This window comes from Mixophyes fleayi, chromosome 2 (genome assembly GCF_038048845.1).
Source record: "Mixophyes fleayi isolate aMixFle1 chromosome 2, aMixFle1.hap1, whole genome shotgun sequence".
In the NCBI taxonomy this organism is placed as follows: domain Eukaryota; kingdom Metazoa; phylum Chordata; class Amphibia; order Anura; family Limnodynastidae; genus Mixophyes; species Mixophyes fleayi.
The window spans coordinates 320,873,260-320,897,478 of record NC_134403.1 but is presented as its reverse complement, the minus strand read 5'-3'; the positions used below and the strand labels follow the sequence as shown (position 1 = coordinate 320,897,478).

At 37.5% G+C, this 24,219-nt stretch overlaps 2 protein-coding genes across 3 annotated transcripts in view; one reads left to right on the top strand and one right to left on the bottom strand.

The window, feature by feature from the left end:
• LOC142140453 (3 beta-hydroxysteroid dehydrogenase type 7-like) overlaps positions 1–6,967 on the top strand; it is a 35,577-nt gene extending 28,610 nt beyond the window's left edge. Inside the window, exons 6-7 of the mRNA XM_075198192.1 lie at positions 490–652; positions 6,046–6,967. Of these exons, the coding sequence (XP_075054293.1) occupies positions 490–652; positions 6,046–6,464 (582 nt within the window). The 3' untranslated portion in view covers positions 6,465–6,967. The remainder of the gene's footprint in view (positions 1–489; positions 653–6,045) is intronic.
• Positions 6,968–18,085: 11,118 nt separating this feature from the next.
• Positions 18,086–24,219, bottom strand: part of ORAI2 (ORAI calcium release-activated calcium modulator 2) — a 30,514-nt gene continuing 24,380 nt past the window's right edge. The window contains exon 3 of one of the 2 annotated variants that reach the window (XM_075196743.1): positions 18,086–22,874. In XM_075196743.1, coding sequence (XP_075052844.1) covers positions 22,326–22,874 — 549 coding nt within the window. In that variant the 3' untranslated portion in view covers positions 18,086–22,325. The remainder of the gene's footprint in view (positions 22,875–24,219) is intronic. The other variant, XM_075196744.1, reaches the window with a different exon arrangement.

The window sequence follows — 24,219 nt, the reverse complement described above, 5'->3', positions numbered from 1 at the left end:
ATGTGTATTTGTCCAAAATTTGACTAATAACCATATTACACTGTAGGAGCCCCCCTGTCTTAAGTGCCCTGCCCCCCCAGGGATGAGAGATAAGCAGGAGAGCCAGGAGGCGTGAACGGCATCATCAGGCCCCTCCCCCAATTTTGCTATGGGGCCCGGTGATGACCTGTTCCACCACAACATGCAGCTCCTACCTCTTATACTTTCCTACTACATTTGGAATAATAAAATTAATATGAATTATTTAAAGAGTAAATATAATGTTTAAAATGCACAATTTGCTTCCATTTGCTCCTTTACATTTGAATCCTGTACATCACCTTAATGAAGGTTTCAAAGTAACCTTATTCTGCATTGAACTGCAGAGAGTTTGTGAGGTACAGGTGGTTGTTCCAAGAAAGGAACACAATGCAATGTATATCCTGAGTACAGTCTGACATTAGAATAAAACAACTGCCTGTGTTTCCTTTTTCTGTCATTGCTTTCCAGACCAGAAATGGAAATAAACTAGTGACGTGCGTCATTCGACCAAATAGCGTCTATGGTGAAAAGACAGAGCATTTAGTGACTAGTTACCAATCTGCAAAATCCAAGAATAATCGGGTAAACTACATTGAACCTGAAGATGTAGAGAAAAACATTGCATATGTTGGTAAGGAAGAGGAAGTATAACATGGAGTGTATTATAAACAATATAACCATTGAGACAAGTACTGAACGATTAATAGACTTGTAGACCCAGAATCTCATAGTTTAGCTTTTGCAGAGAACACTTATTTGGTTTGTGTACTAGGAACTTGGCCTAATATTGCTTTACTAAATAACCTCTCTAGACATCTGGGGGTAAATGTATCAAGCTGAGAGTTTTCTGGTGGGTTTGAAAAGTGGAGATGTTGCCTATAGCAACCAATCAGATTCTAGCTATCATTTTGTAGAATGCACTAAATAAATGATAGCTAGAATCTGATTGCTTTTTCAAACCCGCCGGAAAACTCTCAGCTTGATACATTTACCCCCTGATCTGTTAAATTACACTTATATCTTGCAGCACATCTGAAAAAATGTTTTTACACCAAACTTATTGAAGATCTGCAGTCCTTAAAGGAACTTCATTTTCCAACCAATAATGCTATCACTCATTATCGATAGGAAAATCTCTGACGACCAACCTCTTTTCTAGAACCTCTCACCTATACTCACACTGATACACCCTTGATACTGTCACATTCTCAATCCTCTGGTCTCAGAACTGTCCTTTTACCACAAGATTGTAAACTCTCATAAAAGCAGGGCCCTTCCTACCTTTTGTTTTCAATTCTACCCTACCCTGTAAGTTCCTGTTTTATGGATGTTTTGCCGAGCACTGTGGCCCCTTACAAATCAACAACAATAATAAAAATAATTCTTAGAAAAGCCTTCCATATCTTCTACACCACTGACTACAGCAAAGCACACTCTCGAACATTAACCATTACCCCACAGGGTAAAAGGGATGACCTTTTTATTGGATGGGACCTGAGACAAAGTAGATTCCTGAACTTAATAGTCAACACAATATCGTATTATATATCATTGCTCAAACACCAGATGGCAAAATATTTATGAGAAGAACAAAACAATGCTGAAGATGGCTCAAAACATAGATAATTGTCAACACAGTGAGCTCAAGATGAACATAACAATGACATTTATTAAAACATATATCAGAAAATATACTTAAAATATACACAACGTATTAAAAACAAGGCTTACAGATGGTAATGAATAAATATCAAACAGCAAAAGTAACTTGGGATCTGTCATAAGACTCAATGGAATTGGCAAGCAACCACTGAAATTGCATATGTCACTACAATTGGGCATGTGATAGAATCCCCACTGGATTGTTTCCAATGTTTGCAGCCAAATAATGGCACTTAAATAAGTACCCAATATTCAAATACGGCTTTAAATAATCATGAGACGCAACTGAGCCAATATGTATAAATGGTGGAACTTGAAACAATAATGCTTTAACGCTAAATTGGTGGACTTCCTGGATTAGGTGAGTATATTTGGCAGACTTATAGTTCAGTGCTTAGCTATCATACAAGAACCTGTCCAATCCCTAAATGTGGTGAGCAGAGCTCAAGTAAACTGACAGCAGGTGGCAGGAGACTGAAGAACGGCTGTCCGGATCCAGAGGTCCTCCTGGTATAGTAACACCATATAGCCTCATGAGGCTCTGTGTGGTTCTCACATGAAAGTGCAGCTCAAACTGCTCCGTGATGTCCTCATGCAAAAGTGCAGCTAATAAGATGCAGATAAGAAAGTTGCTACATACAATCCAAGTGCATGCCAATTTAAATAGGTAGAAAATCCCCAGGTAAACAGTGCTGTTAGCAATTTTACCTGATGCGTTTCATTATCAAATCGATAATTTCTTCAGAGGAAGGAAGGTATCACAAAATAGTATGCAGACTCATTAGCCTGTCTCCTATAAATATACATCCATTTGACTTCTCCCACATCAGCTGTGACACTTTTTAGAGAACATTGTTATGTTCATCATGAGCTCACTGTGTTGGTATTTATCTATGTTTTGAGCCATATGCAGCGCTGTTTTCTTCTTTTATACACTAATAAGATGACCCGCACAGCCCCTAACAGCAGCGGGTTTGGCTTAATCCAATCTGCCAGTTAGCTCTTGTGGATATTATTATCAATTGTAATATACTCTCTAGTCAGCTACCTTCCCACCTTTTTTCAAAAAGAGGGTATAGTTTCAGACATACGGTGTGCCATAGTTTTTAAGTAGACATTATTTACAGCAAAATATGTAGTTAGTACATTGTCCAACATTTCTAGATTAAATATTAGGAAGAAATTGATCTTGCTCTCCATCTGCCCAGGCCACTGTCTAATCCGACCAATCAAACCCCAGTTTTACAGAGGCCATGCAAAACCTGGCCTGTCCAAATAAGGGAATGGACATAGACATTGGATGTTGTCTTGGGATAGAGCAGAAGAGATGTCATGGAGCGAAGCTATGGATTGTAAATCGTTATTTCTAGTAACACCACAGCATCTCTAGAATTGAGAACACTAATGTGTATGTCTTTAATAACTTGTGTAGAGTACTGAGAGTAATGATGGGTGTGATATAAGACAGCAGATCCACACTCTACTATCGCATAATGTAATTTACACTTTTACATAAGCATATATATTGTTCAAATTTTGTCAATGTACTACATATTTGAATCGGACAAATATGAGGAAAGGTTAACTGCACCACCTAGTGTTTATTTAGAGGACAATCTCCACTTCAGTTTAGAGAAAGTTTATAGCTTAAATGATCTCAATCGTTAATAAACAACAGCATAAATACATTTTAAAAAAGAGCATAATCATCCAGAATCCAAGAGCATAGTTTTCCATACATATAGAGAGAAAAACGAGCAGCTGAGTAGTATGGGGTGAATATTAGTTATGTGCTTATGTTTAATAAACTAAATATAGTGCACAGTACTACTTCTAAAATATACAAGAAAATAAAAAGATTTTCTGCAATGTCTAAATTTCAACTTTGACAGATTTTTAAAGAAGGCCATCACAGTCATAATTTCACTGTAACCCCCTTCAATTAGTAGACTGACAGAGTCTGTTCTTAAGACCCTCTGTGACAGTTAATTATTCTCCTACTCAAGAGCAGCAGAATGGATGCCTATGGCAGGTCTGATAGGGAGAAGGGTGTTTACAGATAAATCTTTATTATGGATGTACATCTCCTTTAATAAATGTACAGTCAGATAGTGTTGCAATGGAAAATGTTAGGTAAAGCACAGAATGCCAGAATAGCTCAAATGGAAAGTTATATATGTAACCAATTATAGTACATTTATACACTTACAGTAAGCAGATGGATTACAGCTTAGGACTTATCTACAGTTGTCCCACTGACAACAGGATGAGCAGTCACTTTGTACAATAAAGGGATTGCTGTAGAAGTACCTTTAAACTATAATCCATCCACTAATTGTAAATGTATGAATATACTGTACTACAAGTGGTTCCATTTATAACTCTTATTCATCTCTTCTGGCCTTCTGGCCTTTGCCTAGTGTTCTCAGTTCCAACATATTATGCAAGTGAATTAGTACCTGGGTGGCAGTGTATTAACTGGATCTGCTGATCCCAGCAGGAGTAGCAGCTGTACCTCATTGGACCAGCTAGTGTCTATTTGGAAGCTTTTGATGTGACCTTCTAATGCAGTCACCAAAAACTATATTACTTTAAGCAAATTGTCTGGATATCCTGTGGTCTGTGATTGCAATTTCTAGTATTAAACCTGTTTCAGTACAAGAAATGTATAGTCATAACAATGCTCAGGACAGTCCTATCTTCAGCAGTAGGACATCCAGGGCACCGGGAATGACGACAACTGTCAGGGCAGGGCCTTGGGACCTCACCCTCCACGCCACTTAACAAGACATTTAAAAAAAAAGGGAGGAAAACAAAAAAGTTCAAAAAGATCAAAGAAACAGTAGATTGTGTTGCCCCCATAAACTTGAGTGTCGACTTGAGACAGCTGTCTTAGTTGCTCTTAAAGACAGTGAGAAATCTGTGTGATGACCCTCAGCTAACTTATTCTGATAGTGTAGCACTGATGCACATTACTATTTCTTACCATCAACAAGATGCCTTTAACATTAAGTTTTGATGCAGACATTATTTATTTATGCATTTATTATTGATTATATAAAGCACAATCATTCATATTAGTCCCATTTTCATTTGCATTTTGTCTCACTTCAATTGGTTTTGTTTCTGCAAAACAGCTGCACATATTGGATTCTCTAAGAATTTAATAGTGCCATGTGTCTATGATATACTTCCCAACTGTCCAGATTTAAGCAGGAAACTCCCAATTTAATGGGACTGTCCCACCATCCTGACAGTCCGCATATTTATCCCAATTCCTGGGAAGTTGGGAGCTGTTTTGGAGAAAAACTGAAAAGTTAAATTTATTGTAAGAATTGTTTAGTAATAAACTGTTTAAAAGTTGGACTTTTATTTAGCATTTCACTGTTGCTCCGTGCCCATCTGGAGATTTTTCTGCCTCTTTACACATCTAGGTATTGTTCCTAGACGACTCCCAAATGCAAAGCATAAGTACTGTATGCACCTTAATGTGTGCTGCTCAAGGTGTTTGGCATCAGTGAATTAGTTCTACATGCTGAATACCACTTGCTCCACATGATGGCGATATTCACCACAATATTGTATATTTGTTATGAGAACAGTACAACTTGCAAAGCCCCTATTGTTAACTTGTGTGGGCTTTTATTGTAACACATTTACTATTTTTATTAAGATTATAGCTATTTTTTGTTGTATTATGAAGTAGCAAAAGCAAAATAAAATAAGTGAGGCTTTTAAAAGCCAATGACTATATGCAGTATATTATTTGCCCAATTGACACAACAAGGAATTATATTTATTTTACAGGATTTGATGTCAGAACATTGCAGTTAAAATAATAATTACAATTGTTATATAAGTGGAAGACTTATGTATGTAAGTCTGCTGTATGATAGGACAGCTCTCCTATATACACTAAAAGGGCAAATGGCACTATGTAAATATAGCATTATAGGCAACCCTGTAACAATTCTACATATTCCTATCATTTAATTGACATTGACTTTTTAATTGAACTCATATTAAAAACAGACATTTACATGAGTATTTTCATGCACAATAATAAAGAACTGTTCCAATTGTCATTTTGAATGCACACAATAAAACTAAGCCCTTGGTTTCCCAAATGTAGGAGCGTGGGAATGGGGAAAGGGACTCCCAAAAACAAGGATCTATGGTATCCGAACTTTGTCATTCTGAAACTTAGGAGACAGATTTTTAGTAAACATCTTCTTTAAAATACCATAATAATGGGGATCACATTCAACACATAAGAGACCATTTTAATGTGGGCAATTATCTCATACAATGTTCATGTAGCAACATGTGTGCTTGGTAACTCCAAATACTGCTTATTTACAGGTAACGTAGCCTGGATGCACGTACTAGCAGCTCGGCAGATGCAACTGAACCCAGAGCTCCTCGCTGGACAAGTGTACTTTGCATATGACGATACACCATTTAAGCAGATGTTCAAGCTATCCCATGAACTCTTCACTGAAATTGACCCCAGTATCCAAATTGGGGCACACATCCCTTACTGGAAGATGTGGCTGATTGTCTCCTTCTTCAGCATAATAAGATTCATTGTGAAACCTTTTTGGAACTTAAAGCCATTCCTCACATTGCCTATTTTGAAATTACTCACCATTACATTTCACCATGAAACAGACAAAGCTTCCAGGCACTTTGGTTACAAGCCCCTTTATACCTGGATGGAGAGTAAACACAGAACGTGTAAATGGTTGAACCAGGCAATACACACTCAGCAAAAACACTAACATTTCCTAAACAATATAGACCTATACAGCTCCTTTGTCAAAAAACAACATATCATTTTCCTGACCTGGTGTATTTTAGGCAGTTGTTCAGTTGGATGGTTATCAGTGGATACACTTGCAACTTAATATGCAATTTTTCTCTGTTTTGCACTGTACTAAACAGTTACTGGACATTTGGCACAAATTGTGTACGACCTTAGTTAACTAGTGATCTCTCTCCCCTTACTCACTGTTTAATAATTCAGCCTTTGCTCCAGGTGGATTAGTCGTCTCCTGGTGGAGGACTCAATGTTTGCAGATTGGTCCACCTATATTCTAATTGCTCTACGTGTACTTCACCAGCTACAAGAAAAAATTCAGTTACCAGACCTGTAATTGTTCTGATTTACAAAGATCTCTTCTTTTGAGTTCTCTTTTCAGTTATTTTGATTTTACTATGTTTGCATGGCACAATAATGTGTGTTTTAAACAAAACCTTAATAAAGGATCCTTATCATTAATGTAGTCTTAATATGCCAACTAAGGCCAAAAATGAATAAAACAAAGTAATTAAGTAATTGAGAGTCAGCTTTTTATATTAAAAACATTGAGATGCAAAAATGTGATCAGTGCTCATGAGACTGTAGTCCACATAACACAAAACGTGTCTCATAGTGGAGTCCACAAGCTTTGAAAGGCTTCTTTGCTTCTTACTTGGAATTATTTTTCCATCTCTCCATTATAAGAAGCTTTTGAGAAGTGAAAGCAAAATCTTCATCCACCTCTGGAAATAAATAAACGGGGATCCAAGTGCACAAAAAAGAACACAAAGGGCCTGATTCATTAAGGAACACAAACCGTTTTTTTTAAAAAAAACATAGGTAAATCGGTATATGTGTTCATCATATATTCAGTTAGGTTCCAAATATCTCTTCATTATGTTACAAATGTACATGAGTACACATTTTCCTGACCAAAAAAAACCCCACACATACTAAGTTTATTTAAACAAAGAACTTTTTTATAAGTTAAAAGGCTATATAGGACGACCGCAGTTAAAATCATGCGAGTGAGTGACAGAAGTACTCACCCAATAATGTTAGGTCTTCAACTACAGCCGCCAATAGGGATTAAGGAAAGTGTTTACTGGGCTGCAGCTTTATAAGCACCAGCATGGGATTCTCTGATGTCCAGGATCCAGTTTCCTACCTCCCACCCGACAAGGTTTTATGTGATGCGAGGAGGTCATATGCACACCTTTATTTCTCCTTACAGACAAGGCACAGTTTGGGTGGGAGAGTATCGCAGTCAGCAGTTTGATTAGCATGTGGTGCTGTTTAGAGTTAGTCAAGGGTCACTACCCCTCGTCGAGGTCATCAGACACTTGGTCAGCCTGTGAGGAAGACCCCTTGGCCGTATGTATACAGGGCACGTCATTGTCAAGTCCAGAGGGGGGCGTAGTCAATCCTTATGGCAAGTTAGCACCAGCCAATAGATAAGGTATATCCTGGGTTGCTGGTATAATGGTCTGACCTTTCCACCTTTATTGGTTATTGCAAGGAAGTAGCTGACTGCCCTGCTCTCGCCGCCACATATGACTCTATTCGTTTAAATAAGACTGTGTTCTTCTTCCAAACCTTATACGTTGTCAGTGTCGTTTAATGAGTAATGCTAAGTTGTGAAGAATCTAATGTGGTTGGTGTAGGGACTGTTAGGAAACATACATGCTATTCAGTTTATATAAATTTGGGGTAAAAAATAAACATGCCAAAAAGAATAATTAAGTATTAGAATAATATTTTTGTAAAGGTAAAATATATTTTTAATTCTTTGAGGTTCTTTTTATACTTTTTAATAATATGTGGGCAGGGAGATGTCAGCTGGGGCTGGGGGATGTCAAGTTGGGTGTTGGTGATTTCTTCGTCAGCTGGAAAAAAAATAAAAAAAAATAATTGTAAAATCGCAATCGAAGGCCATTTTTAAAACATATCTTAGGTCTATGGGTGTACTTTACACCTTTTCCAAGTGCAGCAGAGTTCAGAGGTTGTACATTAAGTGAAACTCTCTGCAAAGGTTCATGTTATGCTGAACACAGTAGTAGCCAGAGGAGTGCATTTTGGAGGCACATGTAGATATATTAGTGGGCGAGGGGATTGCTTGAAAACTTAGCGTCCTGACCGTTGCCTTGCTCTTTCACAGAAGCGCCGCATCCCGGCATCCAGGGCAGCCGGGCGCGTGCGCACAATAGATAATTAGCATTAGACACAGGGGGCTAATTATCCCTGCTGTGCCCTAATCATATTATTGGTCACTACTAGTATATTAGGCAGGAAGGGGCAAGTCTTCCTGCCGGTCATTGTCCCTGCTTGCTAGCATACTTTTCCTGCTGTTGTTGTTCTTGCTGTCTTTTGTTTTACCGTTGCTGATCCCTTGCCAGGACATTGACGCTGCTTATTTGCCTGTGACCCTGACCCCTCGCTCGGATACTGACACTGCTGGTTTGCCTGTGACCCTGACCCCGCCTTGAATACTGACTCCGCTGATTTGCTCGTGACCCTTAAACCTTTGCCTGGATACTGGATTTGCACCTGTATACCCTATATAACAGCTGGAGAGGCAATCAATCAGCCCTGCCACTTCGTAATTTAGCACTTCAGAGTAAAAAGGTGCTAAATTAGGTTTAGTGATTTTTCATACATTACTTGGATTTCAGCTTGTGTTATATTGGTGAGTACAAGGTCATATGTGAGACAGTTTAGATGACGTTTAATGCTTTTTACTAAACACTACCTTTTTCCCCTATTTAGATGAATGGCATAGCCACAGCAACCAGGGCAACTCTCTGAGAATCTGGGAGCATGCCACTTTGCTGGTCAATGCCGTGGCTCCAATTCAAAAAACAGTTTTAACTTTAAAAACTTGTACACTGTCATTCCTACTTTGCCACCTGTTTTTTTTAAAGTATTAGCGTTTCGTAGCTTTCTGTTATTAGTATGTGACCTTAAGAGCCAATACATTTCTATTTATATGTATGTCTGTACTAGTCTTTGACAATGACTTTACACATTGCAACATTCTTATCTTTGAACATTTCACACAGGTGGCAAGACTTTAAGCTTTGCCTGCAGGCATGCTTGGTGGACAGAAGGTGGTCCCCAGCTGTATTGGTCCTCAAATCCCCTGGAGACCTCAGCATTGGCCTGCATAGATGATCTGTTGGTGCAGGGGGTGGGCAGGATTGATACCAGAACTAGCCCACCCCTAACCATACCACTATCCACCAGAGTTGAATTTCAGATCACAATACATGCATAAAAATACCAATAACAAATGTTTTGCTTACAGAAATTTAAATGCACCCAACAACACTGGCTATTTTTAAAGCAAAAAAATAGACAATTCATATTTTAGCACTTGCCAATTTGAATACTAATAAAACTCCTGCAACCTAGACAGCTTATTTTACAATTGTAAAGTGCTATGGAATGTGTTGGCGCTATATAAATAAATGTTGTGGATGATGATGATATTGTAGAATCTCCCCATGGTCTTCAAGATTACTGACTAATTTTAGAGAAGATCACTTAGAGATTACAAAAGGATGCCTAGATAACATTTCACTCAAGACACATATGTGCTGATTGTTAAATTTATATGTTAACAGAATTTCAAAAACTTTTTTAGATAAGAAGACTCCACATATATACACCAACGTTCATTTACAAAAAAAAAAAAGTTAGGAATGTGAAAATTATATTAATGTTTCTTCTTTTTCCTTCCACTATGTTAGTTGAAGATGCAGATACAGTCATAGAATATGAGGACCTGGCGAAGGTGACATTTGATGTTGAAGAGTGTCGTAAACATAGAGAACTTACAGTTACTTATAAGGGTTAACCCATCACATAATTGTGGGGAATAAGGCCTAAATCATAACTGCAGAATAAATATGTTATATCAAATGAATCCATTGATAAGTTGATCTACTAATGTGTAAAATGTGAAGCCAGGGAGTCTGTTGTGTGTGTATTCGGTGGCTCTGCACATCCCAGTGTTAGAAGATAGCAGCTTCAAAGGGACCATGCGGTGAGATATATCCTGGCCTAGGATGGAATTTTGACACCTGAATAAACTTTTAGGAACCCCTCAGCATGGCTTCTGGCTCAAAGAGACCATGTGCTGACTTGGCTATATCTTATATAGACAAGAATAATTCAGTTTAAAAATATGTCACTTAAAATCAATAAAAGTAGTGATCAACCACATATTCCACAATAGCATGATTAAGGGCAGGTCATATATCGAATTCTGCCACACAGAGAAGGCGAGGAAATGAGTATAAGCTCATCTGGCACCGTGTATCTAGACTTGTTTGATATCAATAAATGGGTAAATTCATAGGGGATCTATTAATAATAAAATTGGGTCTGTGTGATGCTCCACAGAAAAGTTAGGTCACATAGCAGAATTGGGTAGTAAATCAGGCAACATGCAAATGGTGATTGAAAAAAGTGTCACAGACCACAACCCCTCATTAAGTTGGGAAAGGTGTGAAGGTGACCTTAAAAAAAGCTGAGACCAGTTACAACAAATTGTTAGGGCTAGATTTACTAAGCTACTAAGCTGCGGGTTTGAAAAAGTGGGGATGTTGCCTATAGCAACCAATCAGATTCTAGTTATCATTTATTTAGTACCTTCTACAAAATGACAGCTAGAATCTGATTGGTTGCTATAGGCAACACCTCCACTTTTTCAAACCCGCAGCTTAGTAAATCTAGCCCTAAGTCTTTTGGGAAAATCAGTAAACCGGAGTGGTGGGGGATAAACCGAGCTTCCCTTCTATGTCATATGTATAATGCTGCCTAGTGTGGGAATACTAAGTGTGAGGGGTGAGTCCCTTCCCCTAGTAAAGAAGCAGTATTCCTGGCGCAATGGATGTGGAATGGGTGCAAAAATGTATTCAAACTCAAGAATAATAAAACATATATAGCATATATAGCATATTTGGTCTGGACCAAAATGAACTCGGTATACATAAATATGCAATAAAGTAATACTCAGAATGATCAAATTTCAATATTAGTTCAACAAGTTCAATACAAATGTGAGTGAGTAACCTACGCGTGGAGAATGAGACCTTTAAATAGATATAAAGAAATAGATATATTCAATCATTGGTGGAATAGGCTGTGAAGGTTCCAGCCAATCAAAGAGCGCTTGATTTGTATATAGCCATGGTTATTGGTACAATTTTCTAATTCCTCTTGGCAATGATATTAGTGGGTGGAAAACCAATCTTCTTTAATTGTCCACTGTTAAGGGAGCCATATTGATGGAGACCAGCCTAATGTTACAAACTAGAAATGGTTCAATTACTCAGTTTTAAGAAATCACAATTACAATGCTCAAAGAAAAATTCACATAGTATGGCTCATAAAAATGTGTTGAGGTCAAAATCAACATTTAGACCATTAGGTGATAAAGTTTTTAAGTTAAAGATCCACTTTGTCTCCTCTTGAGATATCAACTGTATGTAATCCCCTCCCCACCAGGGTTTGTTGACCTTGTGTATACCAATAAATTTCAACTTGGAAGGGTCATGGTCATGGAAATGAAGGAAATGGTCAGAAATAAAACGATAACACATAGTGTTCCTGACCATTTCCTTCATTTCCATGACCATGACCCTTCCAAGTTGAAATTTATTGATAACTTAAAAACTTTAGAAAACATTAGAAAATTGTACCAATAACCATGACTATATGCAAATCAAGCACTTTTTGATTGGCTGGAACCTTCATAGCCTATTCCACCACTGATTAAATATATCTATTTATTTATATCTATTTAAAGGCCTCATTCTCCATGCTTTATAACACATCCATCCTTGAGGAAGCCCAGTCTGGAAACGCGTAGGTTACCCACTGACATTTGCTACATACTACAGCTGACATCAGAGACCTACTACTAAGCCTGCAGTTCACTCCCCATCATGCATCTATTTGTCTTCGTGAAGTTGCTAACAAGGGACTCCTGTATGGTCAGAAACCGCCAACACCACTGCATATGCGCGCAGGAGCACCACCTGAACATCAGAAACCCATTACTCTGGGTAGGTAATAGGAGGACAATTAAGGACATTACTTTGACTGCCCTGGAGATCTACCTTTCAAGGGGAGGCCTGTTTATTTGGTTTATCGCTATATCATTATTTTTGAGGATGGAAAACCCTTGCACTTTAGATCACTAAGGGACAAACCGAAACCAATTACTTAAACACAGGGCTGTTGCATCTCTTTACCCTGATACAGCATCGCTAAGGAAAACATCTGACCGCATCCTTCCTGCTTACAGTATCAAGGCTGTTCAACAAATGAGTTAGAATTATGCATGGTTCTCACTTAAGGGATGCTTTTTATCCTTATTTATTTACTGTAACCGGACTCTGGGCTTATACATTGGAAACCTATCTTTACTGCTTGCCATATTTTATTGAGATGTTGGACTTCTATTTATTTCCCTATCCCTCCGGAGAGGATGTATATGCTGAGCATTGAACTTGTTGTACTAATATTTGAATTTGGTCACTGTAAATATTACTTTATTGCATATTTATGTATACCGAGCTCCTTTTGGTCCGGACCATATATGCTATATGTGTTTTATTTTCCTTTTGGGAAAATCAATCCACATTGATAAGCTGTCCATCTTCCTAGTCAATTTCGCATGGCACAGATTATACAACTCATGTAAGTTATACTCTGAATGTAACCCATTTTTAACCTGTAGTACCTCTGTACTATCTCTGGTAGTACAGAGGTACTACAGGCCTAATTCAAAACAGGTCTGAACAGATCCAGATGCACAGAAATACAATGCTGCCAATAGTGTGGTCAGTGGTGGTATTGCTGTTGGGATGTTGCACAAAGGCTCTAGGTCACTCTGCACAATGTGCAGGGTATCCATGATGGTATGAGGTGGAAGCTGATGTGACAGACCAACTTAGCATCAGACATCCCAAAGAGACAGACACGTGGTGTGAAGACATGCTCCCTGAGCCGGCGATGGTGTACCAGTTTCACAGCGGACTACATCTGTTGTCCTCCAGATTCTGGGCCTCCATAATGCCTGTGCCGGGATATATGTGAGAAAGATGGATGGAAACAAAATAAATTACCTAATGCCTTGCAGATTTTGTAATCTCCTTGTACATTAAACATTATAGACATCTTAAAACTAGAGAAGATCTACTAAGGCTTACTCTCAAATAGCTGGAAAATAGTAAAAAATACATTACATAAGCATGAAATGTTAAACACTTGATAATTGTATTAAATGCTAAAAAAAAACCACTTACAAAAGGCATTGTACTACATAGGCATACATAGGAGATGATATAGGCAAGACTTTAAAAAGCTTTTAAAAGACCAACACATGCAATGCAAATATATGCATGTGTGTAGGAGCTATACACCCACATTACATTGTAAAACAGACAAGCAATGGTAATGTGTTACATTATTATGTTAATAATGTATGAAAATAAATAGAAAATCATACACTATTTCAAACATACGCACAAGTATACAGTGCAATGTAAAATATAAAATAATGCACTTACCTTTTTGTTATCAAACACTTGTGGTTCTGACGAAATTGTACCATAGTAATCTCCCTCCATGGGTCTTATGTATGGAAAAGGGCAATACAAAGAGAGGTGTGGGGTGTTTTATTAACAGGAATAAAGGGGTATATGCCCCTTGTACACCGTGACATAGGACTATTTGCAACTGCAGGCTCCTACTATTGCTGGCTGATGCTACAACAACTATTTCCAGTTGCTGTTTAACAAAATGTTCTGGGCCAAATGAATAGAAATAAAATGCTATCATCACTTAATAGCCATACGCCTCCCTAACATTAGCCCAAGCTGAATGTACTTCATGCATTAATGTCCTAATCATAAACCTAGCTCAAGCTCTTGAATGCTAACAGAGTTATTGTGAAGAATATTATTATATTCTATAATCTTTGCGACATCTCAGGACTATGTTTGCGTAATTGCAACCAAACTTACACAAATCAGTATTCATATGCTGAACAAAATGTCTACAGAGGTACAAGTTATTTGCAGTTTCCTATCAAACATTTTGTTTTGCAGGACAGGATTATTTAAACAAGCTGGTGAGGATGGATAGTAAATTTAGGGAGGTGTCCTTAGGATTACATGGATGCATTCCACATCTTCCGTTGCACTTTGGTGGAAAATTGCATATCTAGACTCAGTTCAAGTAATAAACAATGTACTGAAAATCTTAAAACACTAAAGGGACATACAATACGTAATATAGACAGTCTCAATGTCAACTCACACTTTAATGATCGATTGGAGGCTGGACGGTGCAGTATTTTTATATAAAAAAAGAACTGGTTAATAATGATGGGGTGGTCCTAAAGCCATAGAAAGCAGAACTTTGTAGTGACTTTGTGCTCTTTCTAACACACACATTTCCAGACAGACCTGCAGTCCTGAAAAAGTGGGTGCAGATTGACTTTACGATTCCAGATCTCAAAAGCAAAATGTGTGTGTGCGTCAGACTTATATATACTCATTTGCAAAAGTCCAGTAGACTTGTTAGTTTCCTTTTTGTTGGTTCAAAACAATAAATAATTTTTTTTTAAAAATGTATACTTTTAATATAGCTGAAGATATTATGTATTATTCTTATTATCGACGATTTCTACGACACCACATTGCTCTGCAGATTATATATGTAGTATAATTACCCATATTAAATCTAATAACGTGGATCCCTAATAGTATTATGTTTTGTCCATGATAAATTGTTAAAGCATTGTTATTAACTATCTAAACGAATATGTTCCGTAGCCAATTTTTGGTTGTAGCTTTCTGGAAAATGGCTACTGAACTTGATGCTATATCTTCTATGCATTGAAAGTGTATGTCTGTTTCAATAAAGATTTTCCCAAGAAGTAAAAATTTTTTGCATAGTTGTCAAAATTTGAATATGTTTTGCCTCCTATCGTAGATGAACTTTCCCAGTAACAACCAAAATAGACTATTTCCATATAGTGCAATGCAGTGCAAATTACTGGTCCTATTATCTGAAAGCAGCTTATCATTAGTACTTGTTAAAATTGTTTACTATTGTATCTTGGCTAAAATCTGCCCTCAGGAGAGTTAAGTGATCTCACCATGAAATTAATTCAGGCCTAAGCTGGGTACACAATTATTGCGCAGATCACGTGATTTACAACCAATTGGTCTGATATTGCTAAAATGTGTACGCTTTCACGGTCATATTTTATCGCACCAAAAGACATTGCACCTGTTGATTTGGTTTTTCTAAACTTCCTAAAAATCATTTTCAACGCTGGAACGATGTCAGGCAAATGTGGAAGTGTGTATGCACTCACGACCAGCAGCGTAGGCAGATACCTGTAGAGCAGTGTTTCTCAACTCCAGTCCTCAGGACCCCTAACAGTGCATGCTTTCCAGGTGACAAGTGGAATAACCACCTGTGGATCTGTTAGAATGTGTCAGTCAGTAATGAATACACCTGTGCTTAAGCAAGGAGATATGGAAATCATGCACTGTTAGGGGTCCTGAGGACTGGAGTTGAGAAACACTGCTGTAGAGTGTTTACAGAGTCACAATGTTTTCACCAGATGGTTTTGAGAGATGAAGATCACGGATCTGAAGACAAATTGCATAGGTGTCTACTCATCTTAAAATATTGTATTAAAATTTGCTCCAGTGACCTTAAAAACTTGCTATTAGTATGTGCACTATAGATGTGATGGTAACAACGGACTGTGGTTAGGGCTTCTATGTTCGTCAAAATTAAATGTTTCAGGTTTTATCCTGTTTTGCAATCCGACACCATGTTCATCTTATTTTGCTAGAAATATCACATGCCTCATAAAATACACCACAAAATAAACCCACAATACCAAACAGTAGGAGTAGAATATATTTTTCTTTAAAGAAACTTTAGATAACATTGAACATGTGAAAACAAGCCAATAAAAACAAAGCATATTATTTTATATTCCCTGTTATGCTTAAAAATATAAACTGTGCCAATTCACAATAACATTTAAAAGTTACATACAAAGATAAATACATAATGGCTGTACAGGAATGAATAGTATCTTGTACAAATTTGGTCATAGCAATAAAAATACATAAATAAAAATATAATGCAGTAATTCGTACAATAGATCTGTAGATATGTAATACCGTTTAATTATTAAGTTATACAGTCAATCAAAGGAATCCTAATTGAGTGTACATTCAGGAAACTTAATTGAATATTCCCGACTATAAAAATACAGGTGTGTTGCCTTCTCTTACAATCACTGTGAGGAGCTCTGCTAAAGTAGTCAATAAGGCCAAGATGGAGTGAAGAAATAAAGGGTTATTTTTTAAATGCACTTTAATATATTTTAGACATGGTTCTGTCACAGTAAAGTACCCGATTACACCAGAATACAAGTTGCTTTTGGCCCAGCCAAAGTCAGTGTGGTGTATTAAATTGATGAAATAAAGGGTAACTATTTTTGTTTACTATTATAAACTATTATTTTACTATTATAAATGCAATTTATTTTTTTTCCTGACCGTACCAAATATTGTGCAGAAAAAATTGTGGTGAATATCTTTAAAGGAGACACGTACTGGAATTAGATGGCCATCTCCAAATTGTATGGTTTAATTGTGTGCTTGCTGACTTTTATCGATAATGATATAGATTTTAGTCATTTATCTTGTAATCTGCATCATTGTTATAGCAAACTTGCTGATGAACAAGCTGTTAATTAAGAGAAGATGGCGCTAAGATTTCAAGCACAAAGTTCCACACAGGTTAAATCACCTATAAGGCAGATCATCTGTTGTAGATCATGTATTTGCATTAGATTTTGGCACTACAGTTGTTAAGACTGGGGTCACACCTGTGTTTTATAAGCAGTGTTTATCTGCTACTTAGTAAAGCTTAATATTTGAGTAGCTTTTTACAATTGTTTTGATTGACAGGGAAAACAATGCTTTTATAGATGTGCAATACAGCTTTTCAGTGCATTTGTGTGACAGACTACAGTGTTTTATATTCATTCCAATGGGCATTGATTTTAGCAGTTTTACTTTTGTCTGCAAAGTGAAAAGACTACATGTAGTGTTCACGACTGTTAAATGCTATGTAAACAGTTAGTGAACCAGCAGCACAAGGCAGATCTCACATACCTTCATTATATGAAATGTCTGCTGCTTTTTTACTGACTTCTAAACACTACTTTCAAAATGCACAATGCAGGTTGGTATGACACTCAGAGTTATAACTATCACCGTAACAGCCCACGTGACCCAGCAGTAAGGGAGAGGAGGTGGCAATGTGCATTTATCCGCAATGGGGGCCCCTGCTCTTGAGAGCCAAAACTGGACTCATCTCAGGGGCGCTCACAGGATTTTTAATCGCAGCAGCTCCCAAAAAAAAATATAGAGAGAGCTGCTGCGATTCATTTCGGCAGCAATGCACCGAACAGCAGCCGCGGCGATGTCAAAGAAGCATCCTCGGCGGTGCTGTATTGTATACTGTATTGTATACAGCACCGCCGCGGACGCTTCTTTGACAGCGCCGCGGCTGCTGTATAGTACAGTGTCTCTATCAAGGGACACTGTTCTTCGCGGAAGGGAGGGGTTTCTGGAGAACCAGAACACCTCCCCCTGCATGCGCCCCAGCATCTGCTCATATATCTACTCAGAAGAGCAGAGTGAGGGGCTCCACAGTTGTGAGTAGATTTGCATTACCCCCGCCTCCCCAGAAAATCTTGCTATGGGGCCTAGCGACTGCTAGTTTCACCCCCTAAGTGCAAGCTAAGAAGCACCCTATCGGTTCGTTCGCTGGCATATACCAGCCACAAGCACCCAACATTTATCTGTTCCTTATGCCAGATCATAGCAGGCAAAGTAGTTGGGTACCGTCACGCTAGCACTGACAGATTTTACGAACACAGTTTAGTGTTCTTAGGGGCATAGTCAATTGTCTGCGTTACTCGCAAAAGTAATTACAGTAATTCCAACCCAGATTTCAGCTCGCAGCTCCCTGAGCTGCAAGCAGAAAGCCGGCAGAAAGCCGGCGTTAAAGGTACCGTAATAACAGTAATTACGCGCACTATTACCGTAATAACAGTAATAGTGCACAAGCCGCGTTACTTTTGCGAGTAACACGGACAATTGAATATGCCCCTTAAAGTCTATGGAGGAAATTCAATTCTGAGCAAAGTGCCCCCGTTCATCACCATGATATGCGGCTACCAGTTACTACGGTAGAGGAAACTCCGCTTATTGCTTGTATCGTATAGTGGTGTGAGCAAATATGATCAGAAATTTTAGGCCAGACATCGCAGCGAAGTCTCTTCACGTAACGTTCTGGCGGCCCTCCGCTCAGCATTGATGTCCCCTCCTATGTAGTGTGACATAAGCCCATGGACAACACTGCCAATGTGCAGGCAGAAGAAGCCGATAAGCGTCAAGTTACTGTGGCTGATACACATGGGTGCAGAAAGTGCTAGCGCGTCCCTAGACTACCCTAATGTTATTTCATTTATTTCAATGCTTTAATAAACAAAACAGAATATGAGAAAAGCAAAACATAGATATATGCAGGAATGTATATAAAATGACATACTACACCAATATTCCATTACTCCCCCCCCCACATGTCTAAAAAAGTTTAACTTATTAAAGAGAGTTGTATTTATTTGCAAAGTTCACAAATGATAAGAAAACACTCAACATCTAAGACAATTACAATGTATAATGTAAAGTAAATGAAAAACTCATAAGGCAGCTTAAAACATTCAGATCCAAAAATGCTTACTGTATTCAGTACTGCATATTATTTACAAAATGCAATATAAAAAAAACAGTTAAAAAAGAAAAAAAGAATCTTTCCTTCTTGGTAACAGAACTAAACATTTCCCTTTTTACTTACAATGTAACCAGAGCATTTCTGCCATAGTATTATTATTCAAACTATTTAGCTTTTGGGATAGTTCAGTTGTAACAATATTATACAGAAAGTAGATGAGTAAAAATAGTAATGTCCTCCACATACACACAGGTAAAAAAGAAATTGTAAAACAAAAACCCTACAGATTACTCAATGTCATTCTGTACCTTGTATTTCATTTTCAACCTTAGTATTAACTATAACATTTATATGTTGTATTATCTGGTGCTAAGAGCTCTAGGTATTCTGGGTACTGGGTCCTTGCAGGCTAAGGAACATGATATATGTGCAAAATAAATGAAAGCTACATTTACTATTGCATTGTTGTTTTAAATTGCTATTATTATTATTTTTTTTACTTTTCTTCATTAAAAAAAACAAAAGACAACAAGAGTTCTTTTACCTTGGAACATTACATTTCCAGTTACATGTCAGCCCTCCTCCTGAGCCATAGGACCCTCATTGTTCTAGTAGTAAGGAGGGGATTTCTGTTTAAAAAAATAATTCAGAGTGGATCTCTTAGGTGTACAGTATGTGCTTGTTCTCTGGTGGAGATACTAGTCTACTGGTTCCCAAACTGTGTGCCTAGGCTCCCTGGGGTGCCTCGGCGATCTCACAAGGGTGCCTCGGCCAGGGCCAGTGGTAAGCAAGGCGGGGGGCTACTTGGTAATTATTTTGGCTTAGGTGTGCCTTGAAAACATTATGGAGGCCCTAAGGGTGCCTTGAACTGGAAAAGTTTGGAATCTACTGTACTAGTCTATTTCTAAAGGATTAAGATTTTAAACTACAAATGTTACACTTTTATACTAGAAGCACCAACGTGCACATTGTTTATTTGTGCAAATATTAAAATTAATAATATGCTTATATATTGGTCAAACTCATGGGGGGGGGGGGGTGTTATATTTTCTGATGATTTAGTATCATTTGCTGGTAAAAAAAGATATGTATCCTAAAATATTGTACTCAGACCTATACAACTGAAATAGAACTTTCCCTTTTAAAGGGTGGTTCACTTTTTGACTATTGTGAAGCTGGAATCTGATCACTATATTTGCTTGCAGTGCAGGGACAGCGAGTTTGTCTATCTCTTTCCCATAGAGCTCACTAGAAGTGAGTACCTTACAGCATATTCTGGGCCCAGGTGATGAGAATAGTGCTGAGGGGACCCATATTGCTACATTGGGACCCCTATTAGTTACATTGGGAGCCAGGATAAAAAAAATCAACTTTCCCTTTTATAAAAATGAGAGAGTCAATTTCTCATTTATACTGTAGGTTGAAAAACAAGTCTCAGTAATTATTATGTAATATTACTTCTAATATTTTATGGGTACCATGAACGCTGGTTGCAAGGTTCAGCAAAATATTACATGTGAGCCATTGGAATGTAGCAGTAATATCGACTCCATGGGGTACATTTATCAAGCTTCAAATTTCCAGCAGGTTTGAAAAGTGGAGATGTTGCCTAGAGCAACCAATCAGATTCTAGTTATCATTTATTTAGTACATTCTACAAAATGGTAACCAGAATCTGATTGGTTGCTATAGTCAACATCTCCACTTTTCAAACCCGCTGGAAAATCGCAGCTTCACAAATTTACTTTCATAAGTTTAAAAGCAGTAATGAAAACATGAAAAACAAAATGTTGCATATGCTGAATGTATTGCAAAAACATAGAAAAAAAAATCACTAAAGTAGGTGACCAATCCTTTTAAAGTTCAATGCATTAGCAAAGAGATAGCCGTAAACACTCATACACAAGAGCTGTTTACTGAAAATTGTTTTGCATATTCTAAAACAGTGCATATAATAAACAATTTATATAAGTATCCCAAACACTATTACTGCTATCTTGTTTCATAAGTGAAAACCTATGAGTCAGCTATAATGGGATTATTTGAAGTTGAGAAAAAAATCCACCTCATTGTTTTCCACAGGGAAGAAAACCACATAAGCTGCCGTTACATTATCCACAGAAAACAACCTTATAGAACTTTTTCTTTTATCAAGTGCAAGCCTACAAGAATCTGGTGTACGTCATAATAAAATGTAATGGGAAAAATATACAACAACAGATACATAAAATAAATAATTTAAGTGTGTAATATATTTATCACTGTTACAAAAGGCACCATATCAGTAGCAAAGGTAAACTTATAAGTGTTCCTTCATTAACATTCATTTTCTTCATTTCTAGAAGTGTGAAATAAACATTTGGGAAATAACAAGCTAATCAAAGCATATGTAGAAATTGCAAATTATATATATGTAATATAAAATATATATTATTTTAAACCAAATGCCCACATATAGACTTCTGTATTGTTAAATGTCATTTTTATATCTGTATTATAAATGTTGAAATTGATTTATGGCAATAATTACATATTGTGAGTGGCAATAAATTATCAAAGTACATAGGTGACAAAATAGCATTAATAGAAGAACAATCGATTTCTGTAGTTTGCAGTCTGTATCATACCTCACTTAATTTCTTTGCCGGAAATCCACTAAGCACAGTGACTTTCACGGTTTTAAAAATGATGATACACATTACTTATTTTAATGCAGGGCATCATGGCACAGCATTAAGAGCCTTCAGTTCTTTCCTAAGCACGTCAACTTCCATTCATAAACGACTTTAGTGTTTTCCATTTCAGACTTATAACCCTTTTTCATCCAGTTGTCAATATAACAATGTAGAAATAAGCTGCACAATGGAACAATTAAACCTTCAAGCTCTACAACTATGAACCAGAAGACTCAAAAACAGCCCATTCTCTTACAGCTGTCAGCCAGTGAGCAATGTCGGCCACTAAAAAAACCTCCTGTGCCCCTGTAATGTCACACCACATTTATGCCCCGGTCATGTCCGTCAAGCTGTATTTTTAATTTGTGAAGTTCCTCAATTTCCCGGTGGTGGCGTTCGGTTTTGTGCCTCACTAGTGTGCGATAAAAGTGAATTGTGAATATGACAAAGATAATCCCCACAGGCACCATGATGATAGTGGAAATTAGCGCAGAGTTCCAGCCAGCATTTGAACTTTGTTTCTGTGAGGCGGCTGTTTCGTTGCGCACTTGCGGAGAGTCTATAGGTAGGAATTTTATCCAGCATAGTAGTACCACCTCAGCCAGAAACAGGAGGATTCCCAGAGCCGTGGAGAAGCCCCAAGCTAGCTCAATATAAGGATGCATCCGTTCATGCGGTGATTCGTTGACAGAGTTCAGGTTATGGATATTACTCACTGCCTCCACGTTAGGAAGAATACATGTGCTGATTAGAAGTGCAAATAAGTGAACAGCCACCAAGATTGTGGTGCAAGCACTGAACGCTATGAGCAACGCTTGTGGGTATTCATATTTCATCTCAAGCTGGACCTCGACCATTGCTACCTGGACAGCAACAAAGGAAAAGGGTTTATAATGATAAAAAGTACAAGTAAAATCTTAAAAAGTATGTTTCACCAGACAACAAAACATAGAGAACTCAAGCCAGAGATGATATGCGTTTACCATAACAAAGAAATATAATAGGTTAGTAATATTCATTTTTGTTTCCATTTAGATCTTATCTCAATTAACACAAAATGTAAATGTCAAATACAAACTTAAAATTTGTATAAATGAAACAAATCTGTTTTAGTCTTATTATAATTACTATTATTTTGAAATAATCACACATATACTTTTATACTGTACAATTTTGACTAGGAGATAGGTTGACATTGGTAGTTTTGCTTAAAAGGGAACTATGTTCCAGGATACTGAAGTCTAAAATAGCTAGAAAAAATATGCAGGCTATTGCCAGATTTTGTCTAAAATATGTTTATCCAAAAATAGCTTTACATTTAGATATTTTATTTTTCCTCTCCCATTTTTCTCTGTGTATTAATTTAGACCACTCTTAACCTCTTCAGGGCTAACGACCAGTAGAACTCCTCCTGCACTTATACTTCTAAAAGTGCTATGCACGAGCACCACTCCTCCTTAGCACGGGATGTAGTTGAAATGTCAACAGTCAAAATAATAATAATGTTGACAGTCATAATGTTAGCACAGTTATAAGGTAGACAGTCATAATGTCTACAGGTTCATAATGCCGACACAGTTAAAAGGTTGACATGTAAAATGTGGACAGGGTTGTAAAGTTGACATTCAAAATGTTGACATAAATCACTAGATTTTAAAGACATGAAAGAAAAAAAAACACAGCAGAAGGCAATAAATGTAAAAAACAAAAACAAAACTGTGTCACCCCCCCTCCCCCCCCCCCCCCACACACACACACACACACACACACACACACTCCGTTGTGGGGGGTTTCATGCATTGCCGTTTTAAATCTTATTATTACTGCCGACCTTATAACTGTGTCGACATTATGGTGTTGACATTTTGACTGTCAACTTTTCATACCTAACCCCTTAGCAAACACAGGGTTCAAATAAGTAAAAATGTAAAAATTATACTTAGCCCCTCCTCCTCCATAATTTCCTGGCCCCTCTTTCAAATAATGTGACCCATTAGTAGTTATTGATCGGTGATTACATATGATCGCCAGACAATAACATTCTTCACTACTGAAAAGATTAAGGAGTCCAGGATTTGGGGAGGGGTGTTTAAATGCCCAGATCTCCCACATCTGGCTCCGTGAAACTAAGGGATTCTCTCATTTGAAAGAGGATAGTCCTCTTTCAACTGATGTTCACCAGACAATAACACTCAATACTACAGAAAG